The 21540-nt window shown below is 53.8% G+C and overlaps 1 protein-coding gene across 1 annotated transcript; it reads right to left on the bottom strand.

Moving 5' to 3' along the window:
- Positions 1 to 12482: 12482 nt before the first annotated feature.
- On the bottom strand, positions 12483 to 13933 carry LOC117001208 (metallothionein-1). The gene is made up of 3 exons (XM_033069335.2): positions 13730 to 13933; positions 13328 to 13393; positions 12483 to 12751 (listed from the first exon to the last, which is right to left on the bottom strand). The coding sequence occupies exons 1-3, from the start codon at positions 13758 to 13760 to the stop codon at positions 12657 to 12659; spliced, it is 192 nt and encodes a 63-aa protein (XP_032925226.1). The 5' UTR covers positions 13761 to 13933; the 3' UTR covers positions 12483 to 12656.
- Positions 13934 to 21540: the final 7607 nt, after the last annotated feature.

The following is a 21540-nucleotide window of genomic DNA, read 5'->3' as shown; positions in this document are numbered from 1 at the left end:
CCATCGCCTTCCAGCCTCGAGCAGTTGGTGCAGCTGCTTTGGGACCTGCTCGGGGGTTTTTATTCGCGGGGGGGGGTGTAAGACAACACGTGTTTATCTGCTCTTGGTTCTCGTCGTGGGTCTCCAGCAGTGACTGAGACACACGGGGGGGCACCGCGGTGTCCCACAGCCTGCCACGCGAGCGCCACGCGAGCGCCACGCGACCGCCCCGCGCCCGGCACGCGACCGGCACGCACCCGCCACGCGACCGGCACGCGACCGGCACGCGAGCACCACGCGACCGGCACGCGCCCGGCACGCGACCGGCACGCGCCCGGCACGCGACCGGCACGCGACCGCCCCGCGCCCGGCACGCGACCGGCACGCGACCGGCACGCGACCGCCACGCGACCGGCACGCGACCGGCACGCGAGCACCACGCGACCGGGACGCGACTGCCACGCGACCGCCACGCGAGCGCCACGCGACCGGCACGCGACTGCCACGCGACTGCCACGCGACCGCCACGCGACCGCCACGCGAGCCTCCCCCCCGCGAGCCCCAAGCCACGTGACCCCCCCCACGCGTGTTTTTTCCACGCGAGATTATTCCACGCGTTGAAAAAAAATCTCGCCGGGAAAAAACTCGCGTGGATAACACTCGCGTGAAAAAATCTCGCGTGGAAAAATCTCGCGTGGAAAAACTCGCGTGGAAAAATCTCGCGTGGAAAAAACTCGCGTGGAAAAATCTCGCGTGGAAAAAACTCGCGTGGAAAAAACTCGCGTGGAAAAAATCTCGCGTGGAAAAATCTCGCGTGAAAAAATCTCGCGTGGAAAAAACTCGCGTGGAAAAAATCTCGCGTGGAAAAATCTCGCGTGGAAATATCTCGCGTGGAAAAATCTCGCGTGGAAAAATCTCGCGTGGAAATATCTCGCGTGGAAATATCTCGCGTGAAAAAATCTCGCGTGGAAAAATCTCGCGTGGAAATATCTCGCGTGGAAAAACTCGCGTGGAAAAATCTCGCGTGGAAAACCTCGCGTGGAAAAATCTCGCGTGGAAAAATCTCACGTGCAAAAACTCGCGTGGAAAAATCTCGCGTGGAAAAAACACGCGTGGGATGGTCGCTAGTGGGTGCCCCGCGTGCGGGGGGTCACGCGTGGGGGCGCTCGCGTGGCGGGGGGCTCACGTGGGGGGGGGGGGCTCGCGTGCCGGGCGCGTGGCGGTCGCGTGGCGGTCGCGTGCCGGTCGCGTGCCGGTCGCGTGGCAGTCGCGTGCCGCTCGCGTGGCGGTCGCGTGCCGCTCGCGTGGCAGGCTGTGGGACACCGCGGTGCCCCCCCGTGTGTCTCAGTCGCTGCTGGAGACCCACGACGAGAACCAAGAGCAGATAAACACGTGTTGTCTTACACCCCCCCCCGCGAATAAAAACCCCCGAGCAGGTCCCAAAGCAGCTGCACCAACTGCTCGAGGCTGGAAGGCGATGGGCGGCGCCCGGCTGGGGATGAGGATTCCCGAGTGCAGCGTCTCCACCGGCTCCCTGTCCGCGGCCAGCACGCGGTACTTACGGACCAGCTGGAACAGAACATCCCTGTCAGTGTGCTGGGAACTGGGGCTGACCAGCTAGAGAGGTAAAACCCCCCAAAAAGTGAAGGTGTTGGAAAAGAAAGAGTGTAAAAGTGAAAAGTTGTTTTCAACACAGCTCCAGATCTGGTTTATTTCCTATGGAAAGGTGGGACCTCAGTAAATAATTAGATTAGATAGTTAGATACTGTCCTGTCCCACTGCCCACTGCAGAGCAGCTAACAGCAAGAGTTCAAGCTGGCACAACACTTTAAAGTCCCACTTCAACTTGAACTCAGATGATTTAGTCTACTTTTTTTTTGTCTGAATAATGATCCTGCTACCTGTTTGTTTCTGAAGAGTAGCAAGAACCACTTTTTTCTGAATGAAACATGCTCAGGAGACACGATGAGACTGAGCTGACAGGAGGGGTCTGTGCAGTGACATGAAGGAGTCAGTTCTGGTTCTCGTTCTCAGCAGCCAGCTTCCCCACAACTTGAAAGTGTGTGAAATCCCAGGTTCTACTTACAAAGGGAGCTTAGCAGGATACTTGTGCATCCTTAGATCTGTGTTGGTGTACAAACACGGGCGTTCCCCCAAAGAGCCAGCTAGGACTGTGAGGCTTCTGTCCTGGAGTGACCAGGCTGTTCCCCTGGTAAAGGACTGGCATCCCATTGGGGTATGAGGAACCATGGAGGGCATTTGGTTTTACTGAGTGAGCCCAACCCATCCGCAGGAAAATAAGGACATTTTGTGTTCTTCCTTGCTGCTCAGATTTTGTAAGCTTCTGCCTTTGACAGGGGTTTTAAATTCCCAGTACCCTATGGAAAAGGACAGACACCACTGATAGGAACCTGCACGGGGGTTGATGTGGGAATGACTTCCCCAGCCACACCACAGCTGACTCATCAAAGGATCCCCCAAGAGTATCCTCCTTTCTCACACATCACTTTTCAAAGGCCGTAATCAGAACACAGGCTTTGTATGTTTTGGGAGTCTTTGGGCTGAACTGGGGCTTAACAACTTTGCAGTGCATGCAGGTACTTATGGCTCCCTATGATACAATCCCAGCCACTGCCAGCCTTTTTCCATACAGGCAAATGTTCTGGCCCTTTGACTGGGTTAAGAAGTAAAAAGGGCTCTTAACTACCACTGTTCAAGCATTTTTCACCCACTTTGCAGTTAAATTCCAGGTACTTTCTTCTATAGAAAAGAGCTTAGAATCTTGTCTCCTACAAGCTTAATAGAGGTGTTGTGTGCAAGATAAGAAGTTTTCCTGGTAGTTAAACAAAGGGCTGTTTCTCTGAGGAATGAACACAACAAATGTCAACTAGGGAAAGTTTCTGGAGCCCATGTTAAAAATCGAAAGGCTGTTTGTAAATGGTGGATCGGACCAGAGCCGGGGCAGCGGAGAGGAGCGGGTGCCGCTCCCGTGCCATCAGCTCCCGGGAGGTGTCGCCGCAGCCCGAGGCTCGAGGCGCCGGAACATCCAGGCTGTGTCCTCTCGTGCAGAGGACGGGACACCTCAAGCTCAGGTGGCAGAAGCAGGCTGCAGTGACACCTCCTGTGTGATGCTCCGGCAGCAGCAGGCTCAGGCTCCCCTTGCCGATCTCATTCCCGGTTCCCCGTTATCAGAGCTCCCCGTGCGCACCTGGGGCTGCACCTGCAGCAGGGCAGAGGGCGAGGGGCTCTCCCTGCCGCTCGGGTTGTCTCTTTGGTTGTCACAAAGGGTGACCTTTGTGCTAAAGCCTAATAAATGTTCAGAACCAGAGGGATTTTGGATTTGATCTGACAAAATAAAATTTGAGACTATATACACGGAGAGCTCTGATAAAGAGCTGCTGTACTTGTACTAAAGAACATCTATTTGAAGAGGCTTTCACTGAGGACATGGTGATGTAGAATACTGGGACTGTGTCCTGAAAGTGGAAGGCAGTATTGGGCATCTTTGCACCATACAATTAACTTGATTTTTGTGCATCTTGAGTGCCATTAGACTTGAATGAGACATGTACGCAGCACTTTGTGGTCATCAAAGGTACCCCTTTGTTGTACTTGCAAATACAGCAACAGTGCAGCAGAGGCTCAGCACTGGCTGCTGCTGCTGTTTGCCAAGTACAAACTGGGCACCGCTGGACAATGTAGTGTGGGCACATGTAGCCACACACATCAGACTGAGACATTTTCTGTATACCTCCAATGCAGGAATATTTTGGCAGCAAGCTTTAAACTTGTATTCTATCCCAAATTTATATTGATTATAAGTTGGTATACAGGAAGAGACTAATGTAGCCGAGACAGGAAGTGATGATTATCCCTCCCATAAAATTTAACTGTATATAGGAATATAGAATGGGGACGAAATACCTGTGTAACTCTCAGAAAAAGGAAACATCTCAGACTACAGAAGCCATACTTAGTGGGAGGGAGGTTAAATAAATCCCAAAGAATCCAAGAATGCCAACACAACCCCAAAGCACTGGGGAGTTACTCTAATCCTGTTGAGTTGAGAGTTGGAAATATACCTGAACTACGTCATGAGTAAAAAGTCCATCCTCCAAAAGGAATCAGGTGCTCTGTGGCCCATGTGGACCCTCCCCATGTATTCACTTCTGTGCTATTCCTTAGAATCTCATGGAAATCTAATTTGGTGAAATCAGTCTTCTCTCACTCCCTGGTAGAGTGTTCCTTCAGTCACAACTATATGTTTCTTTACAATTCCGACCAAAAAAAAGTGTTAATGACAGGAGAGTCAGATGCAATCATCAGGGGCTGGGAACATGGAGAGCAGGCTTACAGGCAGGTGTGTTCAAAAATACCTGAGAGGTGGGCCATCCCACACCTGCTCTGGCTCTATTCTTGCCCTTGCTCTGGTCTCAGGCAACACAGCAAGGTTTTTTTCCACACGAGATTATTCCACACGAGATTTTTCCGCGCGTGTTTTTTCCACGCGTGTTTTTTCCACGTGTGTTTTTTCCACACGTGATTATTCCACGCGAGATTATTCCACGTGTGTTTTTTTCCACGCGAGATTATTCCACGTGTGTTTTTCCACGCGAGATTTTTCCATGCGAGAATATTTCACGCGAGATTATTCCACGCGTGTTTTTTCCATGCGTTTTTTCCATGTGAGAATATTCCTTGCGTGATTTTCCACACGTGATTTTCCATGCATGTTTTTTCCACGCGTGTTTTTTCCGCGTGAGATTATTCCTCGCGTGTTTTTTCCACACCTGTTTTTTCCACATGTGTTTTTTCCACGCGAGATTTCTCCACGCAAGATTATTCCACGCGTGTTTTTTTTCCACGGGTCCTCTGCACAGGGGGCAAGGGGTGCTGTCCCTTCTGTGGGTGCCCGTCCCTCTACCCTGTTCCCTTGCCCAGAATGTGCAGGGTGCTGTCCCCTCTACATCAGATGCCTTACCCTCCATCCTGGGGGACCCTCCCAAAAGCATAGGGTGCTTCTCATTTCTGTGCCAGGGGTTTTAGACCGGATATTAGTCAAAATACTTTACTGAAAGTGCTGTCAAGCAGTGGAACAGGCTGTCCAAGAAAGTAGTGAAGTCACCATTCCTGGAACGATTTAAAAAACATGTAGATGTGTCACTTGGTTTAGGGGTGACTTGGCAGTGCTGGGGTAGCAGCTGAACTTGGTGACCTTAGAGGTATTTTCCAACCTTCCCAACAGTTCTATAACTCTGTATTTTCTCCTCTGCACTGGGTACATTTTCCCTCTGCCGTCTCCTGAGGGCAGGGTGTCACTTCCCCTGTGCACACGTGCCGGTCACCTCTGCACAAGGTGTGTTTACTCTGCACTGGGTGCATGTCTCTGCACACAGCGCTTGTCCCCTCGGCATGGACGATGTCCCCTCAGCACAGAGGTTCGTGTCACGTGTGGGCAGGGTGTTTGTCCCCTCTGCACACAGCGCATCGCTGCTCTGCACAGAGCGCACATCCTTTCTGCTTGGGGCACGTGTCCCTCCTGCACATGGTGTGTGTCAGTGCCACGCAGGGTCACGGACATTCCTCATCCCCCTGAGATTCACACACAGCCAGAAAAAGCAGAACTGAATGTAGCCCCTTGGGCAGCTGCAGGGCTGCTTGTTTGGGAGTGCACCCAGGACCTCCCTGCCCTGGCTCCCCTGGGTGCCCAGAGGGGATCCATGGTCCCCTCAAGCCACCGCAGCAAACTGAGCTGGGCTTTTCTTCGGGGGCTGGATGAAGCGCATCAGCCTCTTCTTGGATCAAGCAAAGGCTCCCCTCACCCTCCCACTATACAGAGCTGTCCACAGGCTCAGAGCACTTCCTGCTTCATCAAAAACTACTTTTTTAAAGCAGAAAACACTCCCGAGGGAACCAGAGAGCCCCCACCCACCTTCCTGAGAGTAGCTACAGGCAAGGGCAGGTACATCCCTGACCAGCTCCTCACACGGGTACCTGCACCCACTCCGCTGGTCCTGTGGCTTTCCTCATCCCAAATGGCTGGAAAGGGCACCAAGGCTGAGGGACTCTGCCAGCCGGGCGTGCAGGCAGAGCCAGCAGCAGGCAGGGCAGGCTGGCACCGGCAGGGTGCAGAAGCGTGTGCCCACGTCCCAGGCTGGCACGCTGCTGGGAACGGGGAGCGGTTGATGCCTGGGGCACTTCCTGAGAGGGGAAACCCCATCCATGCCCGGCTTTGTTTCTGGGGCAGGATGCGGGCGCCTGCAGTGGCCGGGGTCGCAGCCGTGTTTCATGTGGCTCCAGCAGCAGAGTCATGCCCATCTTCTTTTCCAGCAAAGCATGTTCCCATGGGATTGTTTTTTAAATGCATTTAGGGCAGGGCAGACCCTTAAAACCCATTTCCAGCACTACACCTCTGTTGCAACAAGCAGTGCTGGGAGGCTGCTTAGGCAAAGACACACTGATGCAATAAAGCAACACATTTAAAAGGCAAATGGGTGCTGAGCTAGGTGCTGCTTTTCTCACTGGTAAAGTTGAGTGCTGAGCAGTCTGGGCACCCCCTGCAGTGCCATGTGATGAAGCTGGGCAGACTTTGGGGAAAGTGTGAGCCTGGACCATCCTGGATGCCTGAAACATCCCTGGGAACTGGTATTGCCATGCTCCCACTGTGCAGACACCCACCTTGTGCCACCCAGCCTAGCAGAAAGGACTACGTGTCTACCCAAGTGACCAACTTTGCTAGTTTTTAAATTTATCTTGTCACTGGTGCCTTGTCACCACAGGTTTCAGGAGATTTTCCTGCCAGGCAGAACTGTCCCATTGCCCAAAGAGGCACAAAATGAGTGAGGGCAGCACTGCTGGGAACTTACATCTGTGGTGAGGCACACCCAGGAGACATGTATGAGCAAGCAAGCGCCTAAAAAGTGACTATTTCACTTGGCAGAGACTTTCGGAAGCAAAACACATCCCATGCATCTTCCCACTGCCTTCTCTTCCCCATCCCAGCAGCCACCCCAAATCCAGACAGCCATGCACTGCATTCATGGCTATGGTTACCTGCCCTCCTGCATCTGGAGGTCATTGCAGCTCTAAGCAAGGTGCTTTCCAAAAATGAGCTGGAAAATAATGGAAGTTTTGCCCACAGCAGGAGCTAGGCATTGTAGCTGTAGGTATTTGGCATGGGGAGGCTGCAGCTAAAGTGTCCCTTTGGGGATGGATCTGCTCTGCAATGGATTGGGGTGTGCAAATCATGAGCTCTTGAGGAAGGGACGTTTGTCCCCTCTAAAATTTGTCCAAGTGTTCTCTAGCAGCAACTCAGGGTGGGCATCTTGCCAGCACACATCACCCTCCCACCCACCATGCTTGCTTCCCACCACTTCTTTCACCCAAAGGAAGCCCCAAAAGTGGTGCAGAGGCACCTGTCATGAAGCCAAAGAAAGGCTGGAGGGGACTAAGAGACCCCCTTCTATTGCTTGCCCACACCTCTGGGTGTGTCATCTGTCCTCTCTGGGAGACCAGCACCATAAAGATGCCCAGAGCAACCCCCTATGTAGGATGAGTTCCATCCTGTGCCCTGTGAAGCTCCTTTTCTGCCTCAAGGAGGTGCAGAGCCCACTGAGGGAAGGACATGGGGTGTTTGTGAGCACCCCTCTCCCACCCTGCAGCGACAATTCCCACACAGATGTCCCAAGTGGCAAAAATGCTCAGCCTCCAACTCGGCACCAAAGCAGAACTCGTACCTTCAGACAAACTCCTTTATTTCCATCCAGTTTCACCACTGGTACAGAAAATACAAAACGTGAAAAACGAAAAAAAATAGGCTTTTCTGTGCCCCCCACCCCCCATCCCTGAAGCGTGCCGACTATTTACAGGCAGAGGCGAGCGGCTCAGTGGCAGCAGCTGCACTTGCTGCTGGTCGGCTCCTTGCACACGCAGCCCTTGGCGCAGTTGCTGCAGCTTGCGGGGCAGCAGGAGCAGCAGCCTGGGGGAACACAAGAGTTACGAGGTAAGTGGAAGGAATTGGAAGAGTCATAATCTATGAAGCAGGGGGACCCGATAGAGAGTGGGAAACACCATCCACCACTTCTGCATGAGCAGGGCTGATGATCCCAAAGGGTTGGAGCTCTCCGTGAGGGTCCTACAGGGCAGGGGCAGCCTCCCAGAGCACCCAGAGGGTGCGCGTGTGTCTCAATGGGCCAGGGGAAGAGGGAAAGATCCCATGAGGGTCCTACAGGACAAGAGAGGGAGTGGTGGGGTCTCCATACGGAGTCCGACACGGCAAGAGGGGTTGTCTACAGGGCAAGAGTTGGGAGGTCCTCATTGGGTCCGGCACAGCAAAAAAGAGTTCCCTTGTGGGACAGGAAAGTGTCCATGGAGTCCCAAAGAGCAAGGAGGGGTTCCTCTAAGGAGCAGCGAGGTGCCCAGGGAGTCCCACAGTACAAGAAGTTTCCCAAAGGAGCAGAGAGGTGCCCGTGGATGTCCCACAGGGCAGCGGCAGCTCCCTCCAAACACAAGGCCGGGTCCCCCCGCCCCGAGCCCCCCACTCACTCTTGCGGCAGCTCCGGCAGCGGCAGTTCTTGCACTTGCAGGACCCGGCGCAGGAGCAGGAGTCACCTGGGGAGCGAGGGAAGGAGAGCGGGATGAGCCGGAGCCAGGAGTTAGGCGGGAGTCAGCCGGGACAGGACCGGGCACTTACCGGCGGCACACGTGCAGTCCTGGGGGTCCATGGCTCGGCTCGGCTCGGCTTAGCTCGATCTAGCTTGGCTCGGTTCGGCTCGGTCCAGCGGAGGGCAGCGGTGCGGAGCAGCGCCGGCCGCCCGCTATTTATGGGGCAGGACGCGGGGCGGTGCTGGCGCTGCGCACGGTGCAGCGGGGCGGCCGGAGCCGGGCCGTGCTCACCGGGGGCGGTGCCGGCCCTGCTCACTTCGGGCCGTGCTCACTTCGGGCCGTGCTCACCGGGGGCGGAGCCGTGCCGTGCTCAGCCCGGGGCAATACTCACCCTCGGGCCGTGCTCACCGGGGGCGGTGCTCACCCCGGGGCCGTGCTCACGGGGGGCGGAGCCGTGCCGTGCTCACCCTCGGGCCGTGCTCACCCTCGGGGCCGTGCTCACCCTCGGGGCCGTGCTCACCCCGGGGCCGTGCTCACCCTCGGGGCGGGCCGTGCCGTGCTGTGCTCAGCCTCGGGCCGTGCTCACGGGGGCCGTGCCCTACCCCGGGGCCGTGCTCACCGCGGGCCGTGCCGTGCCGTGCCGTGCCGTGCTTGCCCGGGTCACGGACCTGCCCGCCCAGCCCCGCTCCCAGCCCGCTGCGGGGAGGCCGGGGTGTCCCAGCTGCACCCCCTGTCCCCGGGTGCTGCTCTCCGGTGGACCGAGACTGGAATGCGCGGGGTGTGCGGGTGACAGTACTGGTGTGGCACTGCCACCGGGTCCTGGACACTTGGGACAGCCCCGTGAGGCTGCCCCGTGTGTCCAGCGCTGGGGTGCAGCGGTGCCCCTCACCTCAGGGTGGCTGTGGGGTGCACGGAGCTGTCCCTGAGGATGAGACTGACTGTTTCAGCACCCCACTGGAAAGTGGGATAGCCCTGGGCAGTCCCCGTGGGGCTGGAGTGCAGAGATGGCCTCCTAGGAGGGGTGAATCATAGAACACCCTGAGTTGGAAGAGACCCACAAGGAACATCGAGTCCAGCTCCTAAACCTGCCCAGGACATCTTCATAAAGTTCACCATGTGCCTGACTGTGTTGTCCAAAAAACTTCCTAAGCTCTGCCAGGTTTGGTGCAATGACCACTTCCCTGGGGAGTCTGTTCATCTTCTGAGTAAAAAACATCTTCCTAATACCCAATCTAAACTTCCCTTGACAGAGTTTCATGCAGTTCCCTCGGGTGAGCATGGGATGCAGTGTGGTAACTTGGCATTGCCAGCTGGAAGCTGCTGGGAATCACTTTCTCATCCCTGTGTGTTTTCCAGCCTGTCACAGGGTTTATGTGCCAACTGGCTTCCACCACCTCGCACGTGCCTGTGGCCAGTTCAACATCCAGCGTGGAAAAAAGTGTGTGGACCAGGGCCAGGCTGTCCCCACGCCTGCACCCCCTGCTCTTGGTGGTGTTGCAGATGGAGGAAGCCGGGGTTCAGAGCTGGTGCTGTAGACAGGAGCCTGGGACCAGGAGAGGTTCAGTGACCCAGAGTGGTTGTGCCAAGGAACGGCTCGTGCTTGTTTGCAAAAGCAGAGTTGTTTTTTCCTAGCAGTGTTTGCCAGCAGCAGCGAGGCGAAGCCAGCAGGCATTGCACACGCCACTGGCTGAGCGGGAAGGAGGAGAGGTGGAATAACTGAGCACGTCTGGTGTCACTGCACATAAACACGGGTTGTGAAATAACTTCCCTCCCGGATACCCCCAGTGCAGTGCTTCAGGAATGTGCTGCACCCACGGGCCACCCCCAGATTCTGCTGCACCTGTAGTCGAGGAAAAGAGAGCCCCAACCACCAAAATGGGGTTGTGCATTCCTGCATGGAGCCATACCAAAAGTGAGGGATGACTGTGCGGGGCCAAAGCTGCAGGGAGGGCAGGGGAATTCCCAGATTGCTAGGAATCCTGCATATCGTACATGGAGGGGCTGTGCTGAATCCTGGGACACATTGTCCTGGACCCATGTCACTGTGAGCGGGAAAAGGCAGCACAGCATCCCTACAGAGCTGTGTGCAAACCTGTGATGGGAAAAGAGCCCGGAAAATACCTGATTTCCCAATCTGAGCATTTCCACTAAATAGTGAGGTCATCCCGCAAGCAGAACAGGGAGGAATGAATGAGTATCCCCTGAGCCAAGGGCTTGCTGGGAGGCCATGCCAGAAATCAATGGGGAGAGGAGAGCTCAGAGGGGTCTCCTGTATTACTGCTGGTATTCCAATTTCTCAGGGCATGGAGAAATTAAACCCAAGTCTGTTCCCATGTAGAGAAGTGCCAGGTCCAACTTTGATTCTATAACAGTCACAAAGTGAGCAGCAGAGCTGCAGCTGCCCAGCATGGGTCTCAGGGCTCTGAGCTGGGATGCTGGAACCTCTACCTGCCCCCTCCCCTCCACTTCCCCCGAAGGCAGGGGACAGCACCTTGCAGCTGCTCTGCATTGTACTGCCATAGGGCACAGCACAGAGCCATGGGGCAGGACCAGTGCAAACCCACAGGGGCCAGCAAAGCCAGAGTGATTCTGAGATTCTGCTGGTTAAACCAGATGTTTTGTGATATACCCCATTAGCAACCTCTCCTTCATTCTTGTGAGCTCACCAGTGATGGTTTTGTATGGTTGGCACTTACATCTCTCTGGGTTGGAAAGAATAAAGATAACCCTGCTCTTTGCAGGAATTCAGTGTGATTGCTCCATGCCTGCCCCGTGCCTGACATAGGGGTGGCCTTTGCACGTGTCAGAAGTGTGGGGTGATGGTGACATCTCAGGGGATACCCTGAGGGACGAGCCCTCTGGGAACAAAGGGATATTCCCTGGGGATTGGCACCATGAGCAGCCCATGGGCAGAGGTGCTGTGCTGTGGGCTGTGCCAAATCCCTGGCTGAGTCCTGGCGGTGGTGACTGAGTGGGTCAGGAAAGGTTCTTAACCTAAAAAGTGGCATGAACGGCTGTGTTTGAGGAGTGTGGGGACAAGCAGAACCTGTCACGTTCCTGGGAAGCAGCAGGGTGGCACGTGGCACCTGGTGCAGCTTTCTGGCAGCAGCATGGCTGTGTTTGGCCAGAGTGAGCATCACACTCTGACATGAGCATCATGGGCATCTCATCCCATTGTGGGCTTTGCACCCTGGCACAGCATCCCACCCCATCGTGGGCATTCTGCCCCATCACAAGTATTCCACCTCATCACATCCCATCATTGGGATCCTGGTATGGGCATTGCAAACCACAGTGGGCATCACACTCCAGTTTGGGCATCACGTCCTGTCAGGCAGTGCACCCTATTGTGGGGATCACACCCCACTGTGTGCACTGCACCCCATGGTGGAGAGCCAGGTCACCTGAGGCTCCCCAGGAGCACCCATCCAGGCTGGCAGAGGTGGCAGTTAAGCAATGTGGTTCTTCCAGCCAGTTCGACTAAACTGCCAGGAGGAAAATTAAACCTGTTTCTCTGCCACCCCACCTGCCGTGGAAATATTCCCCCTGGAAATGGGCAGGGCTAGGGTGGTTATTACAGTGAAAGCTTGTAATAACGAGCTGCTCATTAGCCCCGAGGATCTCTGGTGGAGAAGACAGCATGGGATTTGCCCCTGGGTAACAAGAGAGTGGGGGGGGGGGCGGGTTCTGAAATCCCTTGTTGTGTAGTGCAAGTGTTAAAACAAGAGTCAGAACTACTGAGCGAGACTAGGGTAGGGAGAGATAGGGAGAGCAGAGCCAAGATTAGAAGACAGGAGCAAAAATAAAACACAGGCTCTTTGCCATGACCTCCCACACGCACTGTCCTCCCGCTCCCCAGGGAAACTGCCTCACCCAACAGAAGTGCCAAGTTCCTTATGGACCTTTATATACATATCACTTTATTTAGGTACCTAATTACATGTCAAAGTGACAAACACTAAAGAAATCTGAACACATATATAAAAAAAAGACAACCAACATACACAATAAGATTATTCTTCTTTGGGCCCCCCCGGATGTGCATCATCCCCAGATGTCCAGCCAGGGATCCCCTATTTGCAGCAGCTGCACTTGGCAGAGGGGGGCCCCTTGCAGACACAGCCCTGTGCACACTTGGCACATCCAGCTGGGCAGCAGGAGCAGCAGCCTGTGGGAGAGATTAAAAAAAAAAAAATTAACGACATTCTCAGGAAGTCTCAGGCTGGGGCTCGGGGGTCTCACTGTATTGGAGACCTCCCATTTAGCATTTAATTCCCTTTTAGCAGCATCCCCATTCTTGGCAGTGTCTTCCAGGGGGTTTGTGCAGCCAGGGCTGGCACTGGACAGGCAGGAGGAGAGTGTGGAATTCCCAGGGGTTAACCAGAAATCCCCCACTCCCTCTCTTTGCAAACCCTCATGGCACACGGCTCTGCTGTGGGTGACAGCATCAGGAGCACCCAGAAGAAATCCCAGTGCCGGATCCCCCCCAGCATCCCCTTGTGCTGAGCCTGAGGTGCTATTGAGGGGAATGCTCAGGTTTAGCTGGTACCGAGTGACTTGCATTGCCTAGAGAGGGGGTGGGATTCACACTGTGCTCCTTTGGGGAAAAAAAACCATATGTGAGGAATAACTCGCCACTGGCAATGCTAAGACTGATTTGATTCAGTGCATACACGGATGAGTAGTGGAAACCCCTCGAGTGTTTTTGCCCCTCTCCCCCCGGGGAGCTTGGGGATCCCCTTACCTTTTTTGCACGATGTGCATTTGCAGTTTTTGCATTTGCAGTTATCCCCGCAGGTGCAGGTGCCACCTAAAACATGGAGAAATTGAGAAAAAGAGGTTGAGAAGATGTGGTGGGAGGGGACACCGACAACCCAGAGATCCGCGGGGAACAGCACTGCGTCCTCTCCGAGCATCCACTGATGCTTCAGCCTCGCTCAGAGGGGAGGTCACGGCATTCCCAGCCGCTTTCCAGTGAGATGCTCCCAGTGTAACACCGCAGTGCTCGGAGAGGACTCCAGCTGCTGGCCCGTGCCAGAGAGAGCCCCGGGAGCGGCGGAGGAGGCCGGCGGGCGGGTGTGCCAGTGTCCCCGCAGGGATGCTGGGGCTCCCGCTGCCCCCGGGATGGAAGGAAACGCTGCCTTACCTGTGGCACAAGGGCAATCCTGAGAGTCCATGTCGGGCTGGGCTGGGTGCCTGCTGCAGGACGCGTTGGGCGACGAGAAGGAGCTTTGGCAGGACTCGCAGCCGCCTCCTATTTATCCTTGGCCAGGCGAGAGCGAGTGCAAAACCTCCGCCCCTGCAGCCTGCGCACGGCTCAGCGCCGCTCCTGCCCCGGGCGCTGCTGATTCACTGCCCGGGCGGCGCAGCGTGACCCGGGGCTCCGCACCCCCTCCCCGGGCTGCTGCGGCAGCAGGGAGGGCTGTGCGGGGACCACCCCTCTCTGCGGAGATGTTGGGAGGGCTGCAGAGAACGGCCAGCTCTCATCACACACATGACACCTGTCTCGGGAGTGTTGCTGCACTCCATAGGGCTGGGGGCTGAAGGAGTGCACCCAGGGAGCCCCCACAGTCCAGCCCTCGATTGATTGATTGATTGATTGACTGATTGATTGACTGATTGATGCCAAAGTCTGACTTGGGGGATACATTAATCCAGGAAGTGCTAGCACTGCTGGGAAATCTCAGTCCCCTCCTCTCAGAGCTGGCACAGTGGGGTGATGGGGAGCTGGCACCATGAGGTGACAGGGATTCAGTCCCTGCTTGAGACCCTGTCCTCTCGTTCTGACACCCTCCCCACAAATGGGAGCAGCAACAAGCTGGACTGGCCTGGCCAGAGCCTGCTATGCCCTCCCAGTGCCCCAGGACAGTGGCACCCACGTCCTCTTGGCGCCGTGCATGGCACCTCGGGGCCCTGTCTCCTTCCCGGCTGTGGTGCTCCGTCCCACTCTTCTGAATTAATTTCCGTGTGCCATTACCTCAGCGTGCAGGGGAGGAAGATGGCAGGCGAGTTGCCATCACCCTGGTCAACTCCTCCAGCGGGTTTTACCCACCCACTCAAAAACACAGTGAGGGTTTGGGGTGGAAGGCCCAAAAAAAAAAAACTATGCTGCTTGAGATTTTTGGTGTGGGAACAGTCTACTTCATGTGCAGGAGGCATTGTCAGCCATGGAGCATCCTTCCTCCTCATTCCTGTGTTATTGTGTGCTCCTTGGTGTCAGTGATAACCTGTCCCAGCTGCCCCTTCCTCTGAGACTCCTTTGCCTTGAGGTTTTATCCCAGCTGGGTTTTTCCCTGAGGTACCTGGCTGAGGCAGTTTGTTGATGCTAATGCAGCCGAAACAGCAGCCCAGGGATTATTTTTACCACTCAGCTGTCTGGGCTTGTTGGGAGCTTGTTGGGTGACCTGATGGGGAGCATTGCCAGCACCCCAACTCAGCGTCTCCTTCAGCCTCTCCAGGACAGTGTGGGAATTCAGTATGGAAAAGCCTAAGAAAGGCAGAGCCAACAGGCCCCTTCCTCAACTCCTCTAACCTGGAGCAGCTTGTCAGTGCCCTGACATGCCAGCCCTGCAGTCATATGAATGTCACACTGCTGCTGATGCACTGGGGCATGATGGCAGGGGACGGTGCCAGGGACCAGGTGCATGCCAAGAGTGTTATTGCTCCTGTGGGAGCAGGGAAACACAAACATGGGAAACACACATGCAAATGGTCACCTGCCATCCTGGCTATGGCCCCCTAACTGTGTTGGTGTCGTGACAGAGGGGCAGCATTTCCTTGGCATCTTGCACTTGCTCTGCTCCTTGGCTGAAATAATCAGCCAAGCACTCCTGTAGTAGTAATATGCTGAGGGAAATGCTTCCTGCCATGTTGTGATGGATTAATGGGGAAGAGCAATATCACTGCTCCATCTGATGTGTCTTCCCCCACCACCTGGCACCCTTGGACACCCAGGCAAAAATTGGCCCTGTCCCCAGGTGGTGGTGGCCCAGGGATACAGGGACAGGTGGCTTCTCCTGTGATCCCTCTAGCCTAGGGGGAGGAAGGTGAAGCCCACACAAAGGGAAGAGAACAATCTCTGCCATGAAAGGACAGTGTGCAGGAAAAGCACTCCAGCATCTGTTCTCAGTCAGACCCCAGCCCTTTTTACCTTCTTTCCTCTCTTTCTGCACAAAGGAAAAAGAACATCTTCCAGGTGATGTAGGACTGGGAGTCAGGAGTCTGTAGATCTTACATTGCTCCTGGTCTATTCTGTAATTGATTTGAGATACATTCTAAAATTAATTTGGGACTGGGTTGGAAGAATGGGTTGTCAGGCAGACACACACCAATCAGACCACCTCCAGAAGCAACCTGTGATTGGGGTGACAGTGATGAGCTGGGGACACCTTCCTGCTGTTAAAATACCCCATGTGACAATGTCTTGCCAGCCTCAGTTTGCCTTCTGGCCCCTGCCCTCCATTTGCCTGGGTGTTCTCCATCATTTAAATGGGCCTGATGCTGCTCCCCAGAGCCAAGCAAAACAGGCAGAATCCCTGCACAGAATTTATTCACCACCCCTTGCCATACCAGAGCTGTGCCCCTTGGCTCTCATGTCCCCTACGTGGGAATCCTGGCTCTGTCCCCAGGCACGTCCGTGGCAATTACCCCGAGATTGTTGGGTGGATTAACACGGGTGAGTCAGCTTGGTGCTCCAGGCAGAGCGGAGATGATGTTCACCCGGAGAATGGTGATGTCTGAGCATCACCGTGGGCATGCCAGGGACAGGGCTCCCTAGAAGGGAGAGAAGGAAGCTGACATCTTTCAGGACAGTGTGGCAGAGGCACCTGTTCCTGTGACACCTGGGGTGTCGACAGCTGATTGCTGAAAGCCACAGGATGGTGCCAGGGCTGGTGGCGGTGACTGGCAGTGACTCAAGGCTGGTGCCAGGCAGGTGAGGAGGGAGGCACAGCAGCCAGTTCCTGTGCAGGTGAGCTGGCACAGGTCTGCCCTGGCTCTCTGCTGAAGGACACATGGCTCCAGTCACCTGTGGGCACACAGAGGTGCATAATGGACCAGCATCAGCCTCCAGCTGTCCATAGTGCAGCCACCCAGCACATCACCTTTTGGAGACCCTGCAGACTTCTGCAAGTCCCCCTCTCATGGCACATGTCCCACAGAGTGCTTGCTCTGGGCTCATCATGCTCTCTGGAGCAATGATGGATTTGGTGACCCCTCCTTCACCCAGGTACAACATCCCAGGCTCCGCTGGCACCATGGCTTGGTGGGTACAGACTGTGGGCAGGGAGCTATGAACCCCGGGTGGGCACAGCACTGAGACCCTGGGGGACAGTCCCTGGGGGTACCATGCCCCTCACCATATTGCTTGCCAGGCAGGATGCTGATGCAGCGTGCCCAGGGGTGGCTCTGACACTGCAGCAGCAGCAAGGGCAGCTCAGCTCTGCCTGCTCCAGCTTCCTCTCTGTTGATTTCTGGGCAGGAGAGCCACGGCTGGCCAGGACTCAGCTGCCAGAGGTACATGCAACCACAGCCCACCTGGGACCAGTCTTTTAAACCCAAACAGAGAAAATAAAAATTATTTTAGCACCCAGCAAACACCCACCACATGCAAGTGCTGAAAGGCAGCAGGAAGCCCTAGAAGTGATTGCTGCTTAGAAAGCAGGCTTGGCTTTGATCTGAATCTCAGGTTATTGTTTGCTGATGATAAACAAGTGTTTGAAACACGGGAAATAGGTGCTGACGTAGTTTTATTTTGCTGGTGCTTGCCAGCCCTTTGGCAGAGGAGGAAGAGGGTGAATCACCCTTTGTCTGCCCTGGGAAGCCATTCCCAACCACTCCCCATGTGCATAGGCAAAGCCTTGGAAACATTTGGGAGTGAAACCGGATCAGTGGGTGACCTCAGGCTGTGGAGACTTCTTTCTTTTCCCAGAAAATTTGGAGCAAAGACTTGTTCTGCTCTCGGTGGCAGACATTAGCTAAGCTTATTGTCTTTTCTCCCACCTTGTGTCTTCTTGGGAAGCTGCCTGTTTCCCTGCCTGCACCTTGATTGCAGCTTTAGGAAAATACATCCCAGCTAGTGCTTCTCCAATATCAGCCATCAATAAAGACGTGGCATGTCCCATTTTCCTGGGGAAATGCCCTCCTTGGGGACCTGCTGGCCCACATCACGTCTGTAACCATAGGAAGGCACCTTCAGCAAGGGCCCGCTGGCGGTGGGAAGGGGACGGGCAGATTTCCATTAAGCAGGAATTGCACGGCGTGCAATCCTGGGACGCTTTCACAAGCCGGCAGCACTCTTTGATGTGGGCTCTTTGGGAGCCGCCTTGTGACCCAGCCGGCTGCGCTGGGGCTGGGACTCCCAAAGCCGGGATTATGAGTCGGGCTCAGCTGCCGGCTCATCCTATAGCTCCAGGCAAGGGCTTGGCCCTTTCTCCTTATTTCTTATCTAGAACGGAGCTATCAATATTACCTTCCCCTTGAAAAAGCAGTGCGGAGAGGGTGGAGATTTGCTCATTACTGATTTTTAGGGAGAAGGGAAAGGAAGAAATGCAGAGTTGATGCCGTGAACTGGGTCCAGGAGGGTGAACTGACCTTGCAAAGCTCCCGCCAGTTTTGGGGTGTGCATCCTGAGAGACCCCAGCACAAGGTGGGAGCTCCTGCCTGGCAGGACAGGCTTTTGGGGCCAGGTGATGTGTGTTGGGGCATGTCTGGAAGATGAAAGGGCTGATTCTTCTTTGATCATGAAATTCTCATAAATGTTAATGGGAATTACTTCGAGGTCTAACGAGGGTTGAATTGCAGCCCCCAAGGGAAGGAAGGGGGTGAGGACCAACCAAGCTTCGGCTGGGAAAAAAAAGATGCTTGAATTTACCTTGTCCCCCACCTGTGAGAGCAGAAAATCAGTGGGTCAGGGGCTGCCCAGCATCCTGGCATATTCTTCTGGGAAAAGGACTTGCGAGGTATCCCCTACTTTTCCCAACACTGCTGGCAACTTCATGACAGGCTTTAAGCATCATTTTAACTCTAGGCATCATTTTAATTCATCAATCTAATGCTTTCCCCGTGTACAGTTTGGATTTTCTTATTTTTCTTTGGTTTTGTTTTTTTCCTTACATTTTTCCTTCCCTTTTGTGTCTTTCAGGTTCCCACAGACTTCAAACTCACCTGCTTCAACTACTTGCCGCCTCCCCTGGCTGAAACGTGACCTAGAGTTTCCAAGTATCGTTACCTTGGGCATATTTAATTATTATATTCCCCTTTAGTTGCTAATTAGAAGCCAAGAGTAGAGGGGATGAGTAATTCCCTGGGATGTCAAGTACACACTTGCCTGAGCTTGCAAAGAAAACATCAGCCCCCTCAGTATAAAGGTGTGAAATAAAAGGATGTGATATTTTTCTTGATGTCTTTATAGCCTTGCTCCTGAGATTCAGAGATCCTTGTTGTCTATCCTGAGAATGATTCACACAGCTTCTGTGCTGGATCCTGCCTCCCTCAAGAGCAGCGTAGCTGTAGAGGCAGGATCTGACACAACAGCTCTTTACATCCCCATCCAAAAGTGCCTCCCATCCCAGGAATGGGCATGGGATGGGGGGGAGAAATGCTGCTCCAGCTGGGGCAGCAAACCTGGGATGGCAAAAGAGAAAAGCCCCTGCAGACAGCCTCATTCTTAATTTTAAGGAGTACTTAAGTGTGCAGATGGAATTGCTCATCCCTCCTCACTCCCTCCAGCCGTATTATCCCTCTCCTCGAAGGATGAGGATGGTTATTTTTGCCAACATTTTCCAAAACTCAGTATCTTAGGGCTCCTCAGCATTCCTCTGCCAGACAGATAATGGCATAGTGAATTTTTGGTTATATTTGAAGTATTTTCCAAGAAACATCTCCTGGGTGTGTAACAATCCTCATACCTGTTGTGCTGTCAGGGCCAGCTCCTCCATGCAGCCTGACTAGAAAGCCAGCAACCTGTGCCAAGGATGTTTGATTATATAATCTATATTTGTATCTATCTCTAATTTATTATATGATCATTATTATACAATATGTATTATATTAAATCATAGTGGATTTAACAATGCTATATTAAATGATCATAGTATATCAATTATGTTAGTAGGAGCTAGAAGAGAGCAACACTGGTCACAGGGCATTGCCTTGCCAAACCTGTGCAGAGTAGCAGGAAGGAGGATGGTGATGATCTCTTGCTGGATTTTAAGACCCGTGTTCTAGTGAAGAAGCTGAATAATCCCTCAACTACAGTCATACTAACCCTGTCTGTGCAGCAGTGAAACCCAGGGGCTTAGTGAGGATTTTATGGGATTTATCCCCTTGTAAAAGTGGCAGAATGAAAGGACCCCTGTCCTGAGCGCTGCTCAGGACTCAGGACTGGATGCTGTATCTTTGGATGTAAATAAATTTTATCATGTCTTATTATTTTATTTATAAAATAAATACCTTTAATTTAATTTTATAGATGATGGGCCTTTCAAACAAAGGGAAATGAGTGCTAAAACCCACGATTTCAATATTAAGAGTTTCAAAGCCAGCTGATTCAAAGTGGCAGCTGTAATTTAATTGTGTTGCAGACGTGCCAAACCCAATACCATAATTAGTGATTCAAAATAATATTTACAGCTCAAATCATACATATTTAGCAAGAAGTTGAAATTTCCATCTATTTACAATTTTACCAGTTTAAAAAGGTCTCTAAGCTCAGTTTTCCCCCCATTTTGCTTGGTTGGTTTGAAGAGCCTGGCAGAGCAATGCTCAGCACTGCTGCGAGGGGAGCTGGGGATTTTGTCCCTGCCCATGGCACGAGGCTTGGAACTGGATGATCTTTAATGTTCTTTCCAAGCCAAGCCATTCTAAAATTCTGTGATTTTCCCTGCAAGGACAGCAGTGTTTGCTGGCCTAGAACACCATCCCATTGCGTGCCTGAGTTCACGCCAGTGCTTTGCCTTTGTGCTCTGGTATCCAAACCAGCATGAGGGAGGGGGGACCCACTGCGCGGCTGGCCTTGACACCCACGCTCACCCCAAACAGAGCCACAGAGGGGAAAAACACCCTCCTTAACATGCTGCACACGATTGCTGCCTCGTTATCCACAAATACAACGGCACATTGATAGAGGTGCCAGAGAACCTTGGTAAAAACAATTACAAAAAGAGAAAAAGGAGGTTGTCACATTCAGAATCGCATGACCCCCGCTTGAGTGCTGCTTTTTAGAGCCCTCCTCTGCATGCGGGGCAGGGACGCTGCTGCTGGCCAGGGCTCGGCCAACGCACGAGGAAATGCCAGCTGGGATGTGTCTGCCAGCTCCCCTAGAAATAAATGAATCTGTGCCTCAAACCAGTGGCCTTTGCAGGGAAGAGCTGTTTTTCCAGTGCATCCTCTTCCAAACCGGCTTCTTGCTGGGATGGGGGTGATAATGTCCCAGAGCAGGTGATGGATTCAGGCACTGTCAGAGGGCACTATCTATTCACAGCACCCATGAGAGTTATAATGTTAAAATATTTCTTAGACCTAAAATAGTTCGAGAATTTGTAAAGTCATGACCTTGAGCCAGGGTTTCCCTACCCAGCCTGTGTCTGGGCAGGGAGTGGGCACTGACCCATGGTATTCGTGGTACCCACGAGGGTCTGTATATCAAAATCCACACAGGACGGGAACCAGCATCAGTGTTTACACTGTGGCTCTGTGAGGGTTTGTCCTCTGCTTCCCCCATCTCCAACCTCCTCTCACTGCCCCAATGACTGGATTCTGTAGGACCCAGTGCATAATCCCACAAAGCAGCAGTAATGATGTTCTGAGGCTGTGCTTTTGGCTTCATGGGACATTGTGACTCTGGGTTGCGTTGTTGGGTGTTGGAGGCCACTGTGGCTCCCAAGGGGAGCAACTGCCTCTATCCTCCTGTCTCTGGTTGCCCTCCAGTTGTACCTCCTGTTACTCCCCCAGTTCTCC

Source organism: Catharus ustulatus, chromosome 11 (assembly GCF_009819885.2).
Source record: "Catharus ustulatus isolate bCatUst1 chromosome 11, bCatUst1.pri.v2, whole genome shotgun sequence".
In the NCBI taxonomy this organism is placed as follows: domain Eukaryota; kingdom Metazoa; phylum Chordata; class Aves; order Passeriformes; family Turdidae; genus Catharus; species Catharus ustulatus.
The sequence above is the reverse complement of the archived record's forward strand: the minus strand, read 5'-3'. Positions and strand labels throughout refer to the sequence as shown.

What these genes read in the sequence shown, in the direction of transcription:
- LOC117001208 (XM_033069335.2), bottom strand. Translation starts at nt 13,760, where the DNA reads ATGGACTCTCAGGATTGCCCTTGTGCCACAG. An exon ending in GGATTGCCCTTGTGCCACAG is followed by an intron (nt 13,394 to 13,729) that starts GTAAGGCAGCGT and finishes TCCATGTTTTAG; the next exon opens with GTGGCACCTGCACCTGCGGG. An exon ending in ATGCACATCGTGCAAAAAAG is followed by an intron (nt 12,752 to 13,327) that starts GTAAGGGGATCC and finishes TCTCTCCCACAG; the next exon opens with GCTGCTGCTCCTGCTGCCCA.